At 40.4% G+C, this 15,033-nt stretch overlaps 1 protein-coding gene across 1 annotated transcript; it reads left to right on the top strand.

Annotated features, from left to right (window-relative positions):
- Nucleotides 1–2,160: 2,160 nt before the first annotated feature.
- On the top strand, nucleotides 2,161–6,447 carry LOC101771478 (ribose-phosphate pyrophosphokinase 2, chloroplastic). The gene is made up of 8 exons (XM_004965822.2): nucleotides 2,161–2,525; nucleotides 2,645–2,836; nucleotides 3,352–3,600; nucleotides 4,082–4,225; nucleotides 4,344–4,508; nucleotides 4,863–4,932; nucleotides 5,022–5,103; nucleotides 5,915–6,447. Exons 1-8 carry the CDS (start codon nucleotides 2,406–2,408, stop codon nucleotides 6,093–6,095), a joined length of 1,203 nt encoding a protein of 400 aa, XP_004965879.1. The 5' UTR covers nucleotides 2,161–2,405; the 3' UTR covers nucleotides 6,096–6,447.
- Nucleotides 6,448–15,033: the final 8,586 nt, after the last annotated feature.

A 15,033-nucleotide genomic window follows, 5' to 3' on the forward strand; every position in this document is an offset into this window, starting at 1 on the left:
AAAAAAAAACGGAGTAAAAAAAGTTGTAGGTGGCCGTTGCCGTTTCGTTCTTGTCTTGGGTTGCCCGGTTGGGGAGACCTCCTCGTGCTGGATCTGTGCTGCCCTGCGCTGCCCCGTCGCCCCTCCTTGCGCGGCACGTGCAACGCGCGGTGGGCGTGCCAAGATTCTGCCGCTGGCCCAACCCAAAGACCGAAGCCCCCCTCGGAGGAAGAAGTCGTTCCATACGGGCGGGCGCGCGACGCGATGGGGCAGACTCGCGGGGCCCGCGCGAGCCGGGGCCGACGTGCAAGTTGGTTTGCGTAGGACAAGGACACGGTTCCGCCGGTGGACGCGGCGGACGGTGCAGGCGTTGGCAGGTGGGGCCAACTGAGGCTCAGTGCACTTTGCCAATTGCGCCCCTGGTTCGTTAGGAATTTGGAAAGTTTAGGCCTGATTTGGTTTACTGACTTATTTTTAAGCACCCGTCACATCGAATATTTAGATACTAATTCGGAGTATTAAACGTGTAGACTATTTACAAAACCGATTACATAAGTGGAGGCTAAACGGCGAGACGAATCTATTAAGCCTAATTAGTCCATGATTTGACAATGTGTTGCTACAGTAAACATTTGTTAATGATGGATTAATTAGGCTTAATAGATTCGTCTCGTCGTTTAGCCTCCACTTATGTAATGAGTTTTGTAAATAGTCTACGTTTAATACCCCTAATTAGTATCTAAACATTCGATGTGACACGTGGTAAAAATAAGCAAAGGGAACCAAACACCACCTTAGGATTACTCCCGTCTGTTTCTGTTTGTTTAAGCTTCCTGTCAGCTTCTTAGCGTAAAAAGTCAGAAATTCAAACAAACAGTTATCCTCTCGTGTAGCTTCCGAAAAGCTGGAAGTCTAAAAATGTTGAGTTTATATGGAAGCTTGAAATCTCAATTTTATGAGCTTTTCGTAGTTTTTTTATCTCAGAAAGCTAAATACATCTTCTAAGCTAGTGTTGGCTTTTCAGAAGTAAAAAGTTAGCAGAAGTTTTTCAGAAAAACTTAAAAGCTACAGCTCAAACAAACAAACCCTTAATATGTTTTATTCTTTGATAGAAGGTTATGATCATCGTAACTCGTATGCAGCTTCATCGTTTGATCAGATTGGACCCGACTAGTGTGATATGATCTGGCTCATGTGACTGATTAAACCGGATAAAATCTAAAAAATACTCGACACCAACCTAATGCTCTGAGCCTAAAAAAATTACGTGGTGCTAAGTTGCAGCCGTGCTTGGGCAACAAAGTTTGCCTTGACATTTTTAAGATCGTGCCTATCTAAAGATCTTGTGTGTCAACTGCCAAGTAAGTTTCATGTTGTTTGGAACAAAGGAACCTTTTCTTTATACCTCTACAACCAAATTTTTTTTTTCTCCCCGGCTTATATGAAACTAATATGATATAGCACTTCACATTTTGCAAGATATGTATTTTGAACATAATTTTATCAGGGAAGGAGTTAGAACTTATTTTACTTTTGAAAGAGAAGGGGCACGTCCGAATAACGACACATTGTTCCCAATTGTATCAAGAATAGCACTTTAGTACCCTAAATAGTGGCAAGAATAGAACATGGCATATATGGATGGCATATATTCCATGATGACACAATATTACTTTGGTTGGCTAGGAGAGTTTTGAAATTTGCTAACCTAACCTAAGCGCTCACTTGATGCTTACGCAACAAATCGATACCAGTTTTCACATCAAGACCATACAAGAATTGGATCCTTCCATAATCAAATAGTATCAAGTGGTTACCAACGCTCCATATTTGATTTTGAAACAAACATATATACTAAAACATAACATAATATCAAAATGTGGATTGCATTAGTTTGCACGAACAATTCAAATCGATCAAGGCACCTTGCATCTTTAAATCTCAACACCACCAAGGTCCTACCTACCACACATACTTCTCTTTTTTTCCCATTATATAACCCAAATGATACCCCTATAAAAAATTTCTAGGTTCCAAACAAACCCTTACAATTTACAATCCCCTTCACGGCATCAAACGCAATTACCCCAAAATGACTGGATGCGACTGCAAAGTAGAGATCATTATATTTCCATTATTATATATAAAACCCCAACCCATATGCCCAAATTAGCGGAATCACTCCGCAAAAGCGCGAATGCGCCACGCACCTAACCTCAATTAAAATACCGCAGAAAAGGAAGCCATACACACAAAAAGGACCGCCACCATCGCCGCCGCCACCCCCGACCCCGAGCGCCCGCACTCCAAAGAGGAGAGGCAGCCGCCGCCCGAGACGCGCCTCCCCCCCCCGCATCCACGCGCGCACCCTACCGCCGCCCTCCGCACTCTCAGAACCCTAGCCGCGCGCGCCGCCTCCCTGCCCCATGGCGGCCACCGCGGCCGCGCCGGGGACCGCGTCGTCCCTGCTCCTCTCCCTGCGCCGCAGCCGCGGCGGCGACTCCTCGTCGTCGTTCCGCGCCGCCGCCCCGCGCTTCCGCTCGCCGGTGAGCCTCCATCTCGTTCGTGGGTCGGAGTGGGTGACGGGCTTTAAGGTTGGCACCCGCGTTGTGAGTGCCTGACTGGTGAGGTCTTGCTGTGTTTTATTTTCTTCCCATCTGCGCAGAGGTGCGTGCTCGGGAGCGAGCAGCTGCGCGCGGTGGATGGGGGAAAGCGGACGGGCGGGGTCGAGCAGCGGGGCGCGGTGTGGACGCCGAAGGCGCCCGCGCAGGAGGCCAGGCTCGCGGCGCTGCCAAGGGACGCGCGGGACTCCAGGATGAAGATCTTCTCCGGCACGGCCAACCGCTCGCTCTCCCAGGTGGGTTCGCCTGCTCTGTTCCTCCCTGGTGGCTCCGTTCCGTACTCGCAGAAAGAAAATATGCTTTTTTTTTTATCAAGCAACCTGGGGGCTGGAGTTGTATATGGTGCTTGATTTCTTGTTCCTACAGTGGTTTTAAGTCGTCAAATGCCACTGTGCCTGATAATTTTGTTTTTTACTATTGCATAATTGCACTTGATTTGGCGCTTTACGTGAAAGGGATGTTACCCCTGGCAGTTGTAATGCGAATATTTTTTTTAAAAAAATGTACAATGCTTTATGGATTTGTATCTTTCGTCTACTATGGTTGCGAAAGTGATTTTTGTGACAGTACTACTAAAATAGACATGAAAGGGATTTGCACCTTTTCAGATGTAATACAGCCAATTTACTACATGTCCATGTTTTTTGGTTTCTAGATTTATATGTTTGATTCGCAATGGTTGTTAAGGTACTGAATGGTGATTGTGAACGTGCTACTGAATACTTATGCCTTTCTCTGTATTTACTTCTAGGAAATTGCTGCTTACCTGGGTGTAGACCTCGGCAAGATCCTCATCAAAGGCTTCGCCGATGGAGAAATTTACGTGCAACTGCAAGAGAGCGTGAGAGGATGTGATGTGTTCTTGGTCCAACCAACATGCTCTCCTGTCAACGAAAACCTCATGGAGCTCTTCATCATGATTGATGCATGCCGGAGGGCTTCAGCACGGTCTATTACTGTTGTCATCCCATACTTTGGGTATGCCAGAGCAGACAGAAAGGTATTAGCTAAGTGATTCAGTGATTTATAGTTCTAGTCTATATCAAGTCCAGATTCAGAATTTAACTAAAATAAATAAAATACAGATTGTTTTGAAGTGAATTGCTTCTTATTTTTCAATTTGTTTCCTGCCTAAAGATAACATCATCAAAACTGGATTCAACATTTGAGCTACTTGTCAAGGATTGTTGTCTGCTGATGCTGATTTTCATGCAATAAAGTTGGCAACTTGCTTGGTGCCCTAACTTTTTTGGTGCCTCAAATTTATTGTATATATCTTAATAAAGTTTCTTCCCCCCAGCTTCCTTAATTCTGCTAAATCATCTATCATGCATGACCTTTTCCACTTCCTATACTTGTGTATTACTTAATACTAGTACCACTAAGGGTCTCCAGATATTAAGTGGGAGGATTGGAGTTGTACAGCCTGAATTGAAGATTCTCCCCTTTGTTGAACTGAGACATTCTCTCTGGTCTTGCAGGCTCAAGGGCGTGAGGCCATTACTGCCAAACTTGCTGCAAATTTACTTACAGAAGCTGGAAGTGACCGTGTCATTGTGTGTGATATTCATTCTACACAAGCGCTGGGGTACTTTGATATTCCTGTGGATCACATATATGGGCAGGTAGTATTAGCAGAAGAAGTGATATTACAGAGTTTATGTATTGCATCTCCTTGTAAAGAAGCTCTATAGCTGAAATCTTGAGCTGATAGCTAATTATTGTCATCTTTGTTATATGTAGCCTGTGATTCTGGATTACCTCGCCAGCAAGACAATATCTGAAGATCTTGTGGTTGTTTCTCCTGATGTGGGTGGTGTTGTCAGAGCACGTGCATTTGCCAAAAAATTATTTGATGCTCCTTTAGCTATTGTTGATAAAAGAAGACAGGGTCACAACATGTCAGAGGTGAGAATGGATAACCTTTGAATTGAAGTAAATTTAATTTCACAGTGCCATTTCTTTGTCGACTTCCTGGAAACAGGATAGGACTTCCCAAAACCTTTTTTTCCTTTCAATTTCATGAGTTCAAATTTGATCAAATATAATGACTCACCATAAATTAGTAGTTTATAAGATACTAAAATTGAATGTTAATGTTGTTATTACCCAACGTTTCATTAATGTATCTATGTATTTTGTCGGTTTTGACCCAGTCATCCTTGTTTTGACATGTGTTGATCTCTACAATCACTTGTAGTGGCTTGCATAAGGACTGTACTTTTGAGCATCCTACTTCTGAGTTCTGACTATGCCCTGCAGGTCATGCACTTAATCGGTGACGTGAAAGGGAAAGTTGCTATCATGGTTGATGACATGATTGACACAGCAGGTTGGCAATCTGTTTTTTCCCAACTTTTTTTTGGTATATACATATTTGTCCCTTACAATACTCACTCATTTGATATTAACCAAACCCAGGGACAATCACTAGTGCTGCAGCTTTATTAAAACAGGAGGGAGCTGAAGCTGTCTATGCTTGTTGTACACATGCTGTTTTCAGGTTTGCTAGTTGGCTATATCGAACATTCTGCTTTTAGTACTTTTGTTATGGCATAGAATATAACCAATGTTATGCTTCATCGTTGACCTTTTTCCTAATATTATTCTTAAAGTAGGTTCATGACACTGGTTAAAATCTGTAGGTCATATTAACTTTGCTACTCTTGGGGGGCGCACCTGGCCGCCAGAGCTAGCAGCTAATCTAACGATTTGTTCAGTAGAGTCATCAAGCCTAGCTTTTATTTTCTGCCCTCACAAAAAAAAGCATAACTTTTTTCTCTCATTCTCTTAACTATTGTACAAATAACCTTACTATCCAAACCAAGCTTTTCTTACCTTCCTGTTGTCTCAGTAATATGTATGTTACACATGCATGGTTGAGTACTCGAGTGTAGATCTGTTGTACAGTGGATGCCATTTTGTTAAGGTAAAATTGACAAATTGTGTAGGTAACTACAAATTGTGGCATGTGCCATCGGCCACTCTTAAATCCAGATTTACTTCGAGTGCACTCCAAAATAGCATCCATTTGTGACAACGTATTCAAGAATATGAGGCCACCACTGTATGTTATCCTTGGTATTTTGGTTTAGGAAGGTGCTTGAGAGAAATCTTGTTTTTTGACAAATGCCAAAAATTTGGTTAAATTTGACTATTGTTAATTTACTGTCAGATTATGGTAGGTAATGTACAGTAAAATTATTTCAGAAGGTAGCAGGTTGCTATAAATGTCAGCTTGAACAAGCTGTCCGTGTATTCTCACATAATTAGTGCTTTAAAAGAATATTTATACTAACGCCGTTGCTTTGCAGCCCTCCTGCAATTGAAAGGCTTTCCGGGGGCATCTTTGAGGAGGTTATAGTGACAAACTCCATCCTGCTGCCAGAAGACAAATGCTTCCCTCAGCTCACGGTGCTTTCAATGGCAAACCTTGTAGCAGAAACAATCTGGCATGTTCATCGTGATGGTTCCGTGAGCAGCATCTTCCAATAGCAGATGCACATCGCCTCATCTCGTCTTAAGCTTATGCAGTATAGAGAAGGGACCTAGTGCCTGTGCTGTTTTCGTAGGGAGTCAATTTTGGCGGCGAGATATAATAATGTGGTAGTGCCAAAGATATAATTAATAAGGCAGTATTGCCGATGATACTGAGAATGTAGTGTGTCGAGCTCCTGACCCTGCCTCTTGATGTTGAGGCTCAGTCCTAGTGTAAAAGCATGACCCATGCATGTCACTCGCATAATTCTTTGGATGTTGAGGGATGTTGTGTTCATGCCATCCACACAATACGGTGAAGACAGTAATAGCTCCAATGAATCACGCTTCGTGTTATCGGTTTTCTTCATCAGACTTTGTTGCATACATTTTTGACTTTGACAACTTAACACTTTGCATTAGCCAGCGTAGGATTTCAATCCTGTGATTGGATACTCAAGGCTTGTCGTACTTGTGTGTTCTCATGGCCGTATGTCCCGGTCGCGTGGATTCCTGGCGCCTCCTCTTCCTAACAGTGCATAACCTACGCCTTTTTAACGGTTCAAATGTGATCCTAGCTTTTTTTGGGCTTAGCAACTCTTTTCTCCCGCGTTGCTATTTATAGACGACTTATCTCTTGGGTTGAGAGATGGACGATGCGTTTCTATTTATCGTCGACCCTTTTGGCTTGGAGGTGTGTTCCAGTACCATGCGTTAGCATTGAAATGGTGATGCGTGGGGGTGTAATTAATCATAATTGTCTGTACGAGCAATTCCCCTAAAAGGGAGGCAATTCACATGGTCAAACAAGCAAGAATCACCTCTTCCTAGAAAGGTTGGATTGGTTCTTTTCATCTGTTTCCTGGTCTTTAAACTATCCAAATACTTTGGCTCATTTTCTAATAATGGAAACATCTGATCATGTCCCCTGTGTTATCACTATCAATACTGTTGTGCCTAAAGGAAAAATATTCAGATTCGAAAACTTCTGGATGGAACACCCTCAGTTCCTTTCTGTTGTCCAACATGGGTGGAATGTACCTACTAATCAAACTGATATAGCTAAGGTTGTAGTCCTCAAAGCCTGGAGAGCAACAGTATCTAATCTCTCACAAGCCATATCCAACATCAAGCCTATTATTGAATTCTTTGATATTCTAGAAGAGTTCAGAGACATGGCAATTCTTTAGTGGAATTTCCTAGAAATTCTAAATAAGTAGTTGATCTCTTTGCTGCATCAACATAAGATATATTGGCAACAGAGGGGAAAGATCAAAAGAATAAAATTTGGAGATGGCAACACAAAGTTCTTCCATGCCAATGCCACTATCAAATTCAACAAAAATTCTATCACTTCATTGGTAGATTCAGAAGGTATACAACATTTCTCTCATGAGAGTAAAGCTTAGCTATTGTGGAGCTCATACAAAGACAGATTAGGTACTTCTGAATTCAGTAGCATTATGTTGACTTAAGTGCACTCTTCAGATGCATGAGGATCTAAGTAGCCTAGAGCTGCCATTCACAAAAGAAGAAATTGACAATGCCATTAAATCTCTGCCTAGTGACAAGTCTCCAGGTCCAGACTCATATGGGATTTCTATTAAGGTAAGATATGTACAAGAAGCATCAATGGTTCATATGTAACCCTCATCCCAAAAAAGAGCTCTCCTTCCACCGTATCTAACTTCAGGCCAATCTCACTTCTCAATTGCTCTATGAAAATAATCACAAAACTTCTAGCAAACAGACTTTAGCTAAAGATAATGGAGCTCATTCATCTCAATCATCATGGATTCATCAAAACAAGGACCATCCAAGACTGCCTGGCCTGGTCATTCGAATATATTCACCTATGCAATAAATCAAAAAAAGAGTTAGTCATTTTGAAGCTTGACTTTGAAAAAGCTTTTGATAAGGTTGAACATGAGTTCATGATGCAGATTATGAAACACAAAGGCTTTGGGGAAAAGTAGCTGTCATGGATGAATGCAATCTTTAATTCTGTCACATCCTCAATACTCCTAAATGGAGTCCCTGGCAAGGTTTTCTACTGTAAAAGAGGAGTTAGACAAGGAGATTCCTTTTCGCCACTTCTCTTTGTTCTAGCATCTGATTTCCTATAGACCATCATGAATCAGGCCAAGGATCAAGGGCTGCTCAGCCTTCCCCTACCACATAATGTAGGTCAAGACTTCCCAATTATCCAATATGCTGATGATACTCTAATAGTTATGGAAGCTTGCCAACCTCAACTAAATGTGCTCAAGAACCTTCTGGATGCTTTTGCAGTCTCATCTGGTCTTAAGGTGAATTTTGCAAAGTTTGTAATGGTGCCCATAAATGTCCCTGAAGCAAAAGTGTCAGAATTATCATCAACACTGGTTTGTATCACTAGTACCTTGCCATTCACATATCTTGGGCTCCCCTTGGGCCTAGCAAAACCGTCTATGCAGGATTTCATGCCCTTCGTCAAAAAATGTGAGAATAGACTTCTCATAACATCAAATTTGCTCTGTCAAGAGGTAAACTCACTCTAGTTAATTCAATTTTCTCTACTTTGCCAACCTTCATGATGTGCACCATGAAACTACACGCCGCACTTATTAAGCAACTGGACAAATATCGAAAACACTATCTCTGGAGCAACTCAGACCTCAATAATAGAAAACCACCAAAAGTAGCGTGGCCCATGGTATGCCTACCAAAAGAAGAAGGAGGCTTGGGAGTCATAGATTTGGCAGCTCACAATGATGCTTTGCTCATGAAGAATCTTCATAAATTCTACAGTCATACTAATCTACCTTGGGTCAATTTGGTGTGGGACAATTATTATTCAAATGGAAAACTGCCTGGGATAGTAAAAAAGGGATCTTTTTGGTGGAGGGATATTCTCAAGTTAATCAATTCAAGGGTATTGCAGCTGTTCAACCAGGCAATGGTAAGACTACACTTCTTTAGTATGACCTTTGGGGACCTTCACTACTCAATCTCCAATTTCCTGAGCTCTATTCCTATGCAAATAACAAAAACATCACCTTGTTCATGGCTGCCACATCCAATCAGCCACACTATCTTTTCCACTTACCCTTTTCAGTTGAAGCCCATCAGCAATATCAGATCCTACTCCCCAACTTCCAACTAGTCAGTTCAACCTTATCTGCAAACACCTGGACTTATATTTGGGGGTCATCCACCTATAGTGCTAAGAAGGCCTATAAATCCATCAAAGGACATAGAGATGTCCATCATTCCCACAAATGGATATGGAAAAGTTCATGTCAAACGAAACACATGATTTTCTTTTGGCTTCTGATCAAAGATAGACTCAACACAAGAGGGTTTCTTAGGAGGAAAATAATGCACCTTGCTGATTACTCATGCGTCTTATGTGACTCAAAAGAAGATGAATCGGTTGAACATCTTTTTCTCAGATGTCCTTTTGCTTTAGAATGTTGGCAAATACTACTCCTACATATCCCTCAGATTCTGACACCTTTTCAAATCCTAGATGACCTCAAGCAACAAATTCAGAAGCCATTCTTCATGGAAATCATTATCCTAATGGTGTGGAGTATTTGGCAGACACGCAATGGCTACATTTTCAAGCAACAACAAATCGAATTGGCATCAATAAAATAACTTTTCAAGCATGATTTCGCAATGGTTATCCATCGGGCAAAGAAGAAGTATTTTGCATCGATTGTTGAATGGCTAGAAGCTCTGTAATCTTTTCCTTTCTTTTTTGCTTTCTTTGTTGATATGTACTATTTGTAATATGTAACTACTCTTTTTAATATATAACCAGTAGGGGTGCAAACCCCTTTTGTTTCATAAAAAAAATTGTTAGTGATAGTGGAAAGTATCGGAGCTAGGATTGGAATATAAGGGGCCCAATTAAGCATTTTCGTGGGTCCAAATACTAAAACATGTAATTAACTTCTCTATCTAAAAAACTTCAATGGAAAAATTGGATCATAGGGGGGCAATGGTCTATGCCAGCCCCCTATTAGCTCGGTCCTTGACTTTGGAAATGGATATTTTTTTTCGAGAACTTGCGGAGCAAGCATTTTATTAAGAAGAAGAGATAGGTAATACAACACACGTGACCTCACACCATAACTCAAAGGAAAGAAAATTACAAATAAATAAAATAGAAAAACAACCTAACACTAAGGATAAATGGAAACTAGCCATTTGGGAACAACAGGGGTGACAAACCAACATCCCTTGCCATGATCGAGCAACATTCTTCTTCTACCATGTCCTTTATCATACTTACCGCTGGTGCCGCCTTTCCATTGAATACTCTGTCGTTATTCCTCTCTCACCAAATCTTCCACCTGATGACCACTTCCAGGGGAACCGGTTCGGAACCCTGAGGGTGAGGTGCACCTCTAGCAGTCAGTCCCATAACCGTAGATACTAGATGAGGACCTGAATAGCAAGGGCTCCTTGTATGCTCCTAACCCATGTATAACCAGCGAGAGCAATCAGAAATGGATCTCACTTACAGAGTTACAGTGCAGTTGTTTTGCAGCACTTCAGTACTCATTTGAGAGTGGCTTGGTCACACTACCGTTCCTGCTACTAACAGAACAACTCAATTTACCATCCAAGCTATTGCTTGGTTCCTCATAAATTCATCTTTGGCTGAAGTTTGTTGGGTGGAACTGGAGCAAGTGTCCTCTGGTAGTGCTGCCGGTTGGTAACAGGGCCTGATTTTGTGGGAGTGATGGGTTCCTGGCGCCTTCTCTTCCTAGTAGTGTATGACCTACACAGTTTTGATAGATTGAACACGATGTTGTTCTTGATTTCTTTTGTCAGCCGTTTTTATCTTGTCAGACTAGGTTCTATCGGGATATGATGAGTGTTAACTTTAGCTTTGAGAGATGGAAGGTGCATGAGTAAATGAACAACCATCCCTAGTATTGCGCTGAGATTGACATGTCTTAGTTCAACATTTTGGGTGGATATAGAGGATAGCACAAGGATGCCTGAACGCTCAAGTTGTGCACATATTTTAGTAACAACTGAACTGCATACATGGTTTCTGTTCTTCCTTTTTGCTTCAGATATGGTTATCACTGTAATGGTTCAATGCAATTGTCTTGCAGCACTTTGCCACCCATTGGTGAGTAGCTTGGTCACACCGCAGTTGCTGCTGCTACCAGAATAACTCAATTTACCATCCAAGCTATTGCTTGATTCTTGAGGAAGCCATCTTTGTCTAAAGTATGTTGGGTGGAACCAGAACGCGCATCTTCTGATAATACTGCCAGTTGGTCATAAGGGCTGATCTTGGGCGAATGGTGGATTCCTGGCGCATCCTCTTCCTAATAGTGTATGATTTACACAATTTTGATAGATTGAACGGGATAGCGTTCTTGACTCCTTTTGTTGGCCATTTTTATCTTACCAGACGTAGGTCTACCAGGATAAGATGAGTGTCAAGTGTCAACTTGCCTTAGCTCTGAGAGATGGCAGATGCATGGTATTTATCACCGAAACACCGTAATCGTGTAGCCAACCATAACTCACCATATGACTAATCCACCAACCATTTCTTAGTTACAAATATTGTATGGTGACTCAAATCCTACGTAGACTATGACTTGAGAAAGGGGTGCTATTAGGAGTTTAGGACTACTTCTAGTTCTAAAGGACCTGAGCGATGAATCCTACTAGGAGTAGGATTATTACTATGACTTATATATTTTGTCTCACATTTATGCAGTATAGAGAAGGCATCTAGTGCCTGTGCTATTTTCATAGAGTCAATTGTAGCGAAGCCTCAGTCGTACTATTAAAGGATGATCCACATGCCACTCACATAATTCTTTAGATATTACTAGTCCATCGACCCGTGCTCCCGCACGGGCTAATATTTTTAGAAGTTATTGCATTTGAAAATTATTTAGAAATTAAACTCTTAGCTAATAATTAAATTTTTTTACCTACTACTCTCATATTTTTCCAATACTTCAACATAATACTTATATAGATATGTACCTATCTTTGTCCAGTTGTGATTGATTTTTAATTAAAATTACTCTATGCACTTTTTCATCCATATTCATACTTTTTTCATTTTATATCACACCTCCAATCCTTCGTACATTATGTTTAGCATACAAATCAATATTTTTCATCGATTCCGCACATACATATATAGATGGTCTAAATGGTGGCACTCATCATGTGTATATACTTTAACTTAGTATTTTTATATTAACAATGACACAAATAGATAATTTAGAATCACATATTAGTTTACTTTTTGACATGAAGATAATTAGATTAAGATTTAAGTGTTTACTTTAGGTTATTTTTAATAACGACATACGTGGGTAATATAGATAAAATTTTAGAATGCCATTTTAAGTTATGCTTTATAATGATGTGTATTAGTAAATTGGATGAAGATTATGGGTTACTTTAGATTATTTTTTATAATAGCTGAGCTCGGTAATTTAGATATAGGTTTAGAGCTCATTTTTGAATATTTTCACAATGACAATGATGGGTAACTTTTTAGAAAATATAATAGATCAATGACTATGATTATTAGAGTTTACAGGATTGGTGTTTGATGTTTTTAATTTTTATGAGAATTTCTCTCTTTTTTCTAGCTTATCGCGTGGGAACTAATGCGGAGTCTTCAATGAAAAAAAGAGAGACTACATTGCTACAAAACTATTACCATAATGTACCTCTTGTTTGTTAAATATTCGAACACAATACTTATATAGATATATACTTAATATCTTCATCTAATTGTGATAGATTTTAGTTAGTAATTACTCTATTATATTTTTTATCCATATTTATAATATTTAACTTTTCACTTTGGATCGCAAGTATGCGCTTGCATTTATTTAATGAAACCTAAGTTTGAGATACAATTTTAGCATAGAAATCTATATTCCCATCACTTTATATCCTTATAAATGGTGATACACATCATATGTATAGACATTAATTATTATGTCGTATACCAATAGTACAAGGTATAGACGATTTATAATTATATATTATTATATTTTTTTAATTAAGGTTATTTGATTCAAACGTAGGGTTACCTCATATTTTTTTAATAATAGCATGTGTGGGTAATATAGATGCAAATTTAAGGGGTTACTTTAAGTTTTTTAAGTAATAGTGGTAGGTAATTCAGTTGCAACTTAGGGAGTTATTTTAAATATTGTTTATAATGGCATAAGTGGGTAATTTTGATGAAGATTAGGGGGTTACTTTAGTTTATTTTATATAATGACAGAGGTGGGTAATTTATATATAGATTTAGGGGGTTACTTTAGGCTATTTACATAATGGCATAGGTGGGTAATTGTTTAGAAAACATAATAGATCTAAAGGCTATGATGATTTCAATCTATCGATTGATGGTCGGATGTTTTGTTTTTTTTTGAGAATTTCTAGGATTTTTCTCTTTTTCTAGACTGTCCACCTAGGAATCCTAGGTGGCTTCACCTGGAGGCCTCAAAAGAAGTCTCCAATTAGTAATAGTAAGATGGGACGAGGTACTCAGGTGTTAACGTCAGTCCCTACAATATGGCAATGACAATGTATCTCCAACAAGTCACTCTTTTGTCTTAAACTGTTATCGGCTTTCTTGATTGACTCTATCACAGTTTTGATGCTGTGAACTCTTATTTTGCAAGTGCCATGGGATCACGAATAGAACAATTTGAATTAGTCAATTGGCCTGGAAGAGTGGTTGAAGGCAGTGGCAGACCAGGAAATTAAAAAAATCTTAGCTGGGGCGAACTTTAGCTAGAAGCTAACGGTCGCTCAAAAACAAATCGCATACACACCGTGTTCACATATTGCGATCACACAAGTTAGCAAACACTACACTGAGAGAACAACAACAATTCTAAGATGATACCTCTAATTTGAAGAATAAATATTGTTCTTGCACCATAAATTCAAAATACATAAAAACAAAATGGACCGACATCAAATTTTATAAAGATCAATTAGTGAGTGATAATGAAGTGACCATATGCCTTAAACATTGATGAATGTTAGGAGAAATGGAGAATACACATAAGGCGCCTTAAACAGTGAATTTGTGTCTTTGCATTTGCGGGTATTGATCATCTGCTTCATTATCTGCGCTCTTGGCTACGGGCTAATGGACGTGACTGGATACTTATGTATGGTGAATCATTAAGGTCTAAGTGACTCTGAACCTTCCATCAAAGGATACTGACACCAACATTGCGGTGCTGGTAGCTCCAATAGCAGAGGCTATCGAGGTTAGCCTTCGTGTTGACAAGCACAGGACTACCAGAGTCTTCATCAGGACTTCCTTGGTTGCCAGCAGGATAAAATGAGTGCTGAGAGATGGAAGGTGCACGCTTCAGTCTTTGTCTCAACTTCCTTCGCCGCAGCAACAGCCTGACGGCGCTTGCCAGGCAGCCGGCGGCCGGCAAGGCAGCAGATGGCCGAAACTCCATGGAATTAGCGGTGGGTAGTGGTGCCACCTCAGCTACTGCCATACGTAGTGGTGCTCCGTGGATTCCTGGCGCCTCCTCTTCCTAATGTTGCACAGCCATTTTTGATAGATTCAAGCTTTCGCGACTTGTTGAAATGTCCATTTGTAGTTCTACCTCGGGATAGATGGGTGTCAGATCTGCCTCTCCATCTCTTAAGTTGAGAGCTGGAGGATGCATTTACCATGGCTGCAGCTGGCATGGGTACCATGGAGTTATAGGGGTGTAACCAACAACCGCCTGGTTATTGAGCTGAGATTGACATGTCCAAGTGCACATTTGTCCGCGAGTCTACAGGAGAGCTCAAGTGTTCCCTAAACGTTGTCATGCCCATCTTTTAATGAGCTCTCTTTTAATTGGCATAGACTTCCTCAGACGCCATGTCAGATATCTAACACAGGAAGCCCAAGTTTATTACTGGTTCACTATCCTTGGAT

The sequence above is a fragment of the Setaria italica genome, chromosome IV (assembly GCF_000263155.2).
Source record: "Setaria italica strain Yugu1 chromosome IV, Setaria_italica_v2.0, whole genome shotgun sequence".
NCBI lineage: Eukaryota > Viridiplantae > Streptophyta > Magnoliopsida > Poales > Poaceae > Setaria > Setaria italica.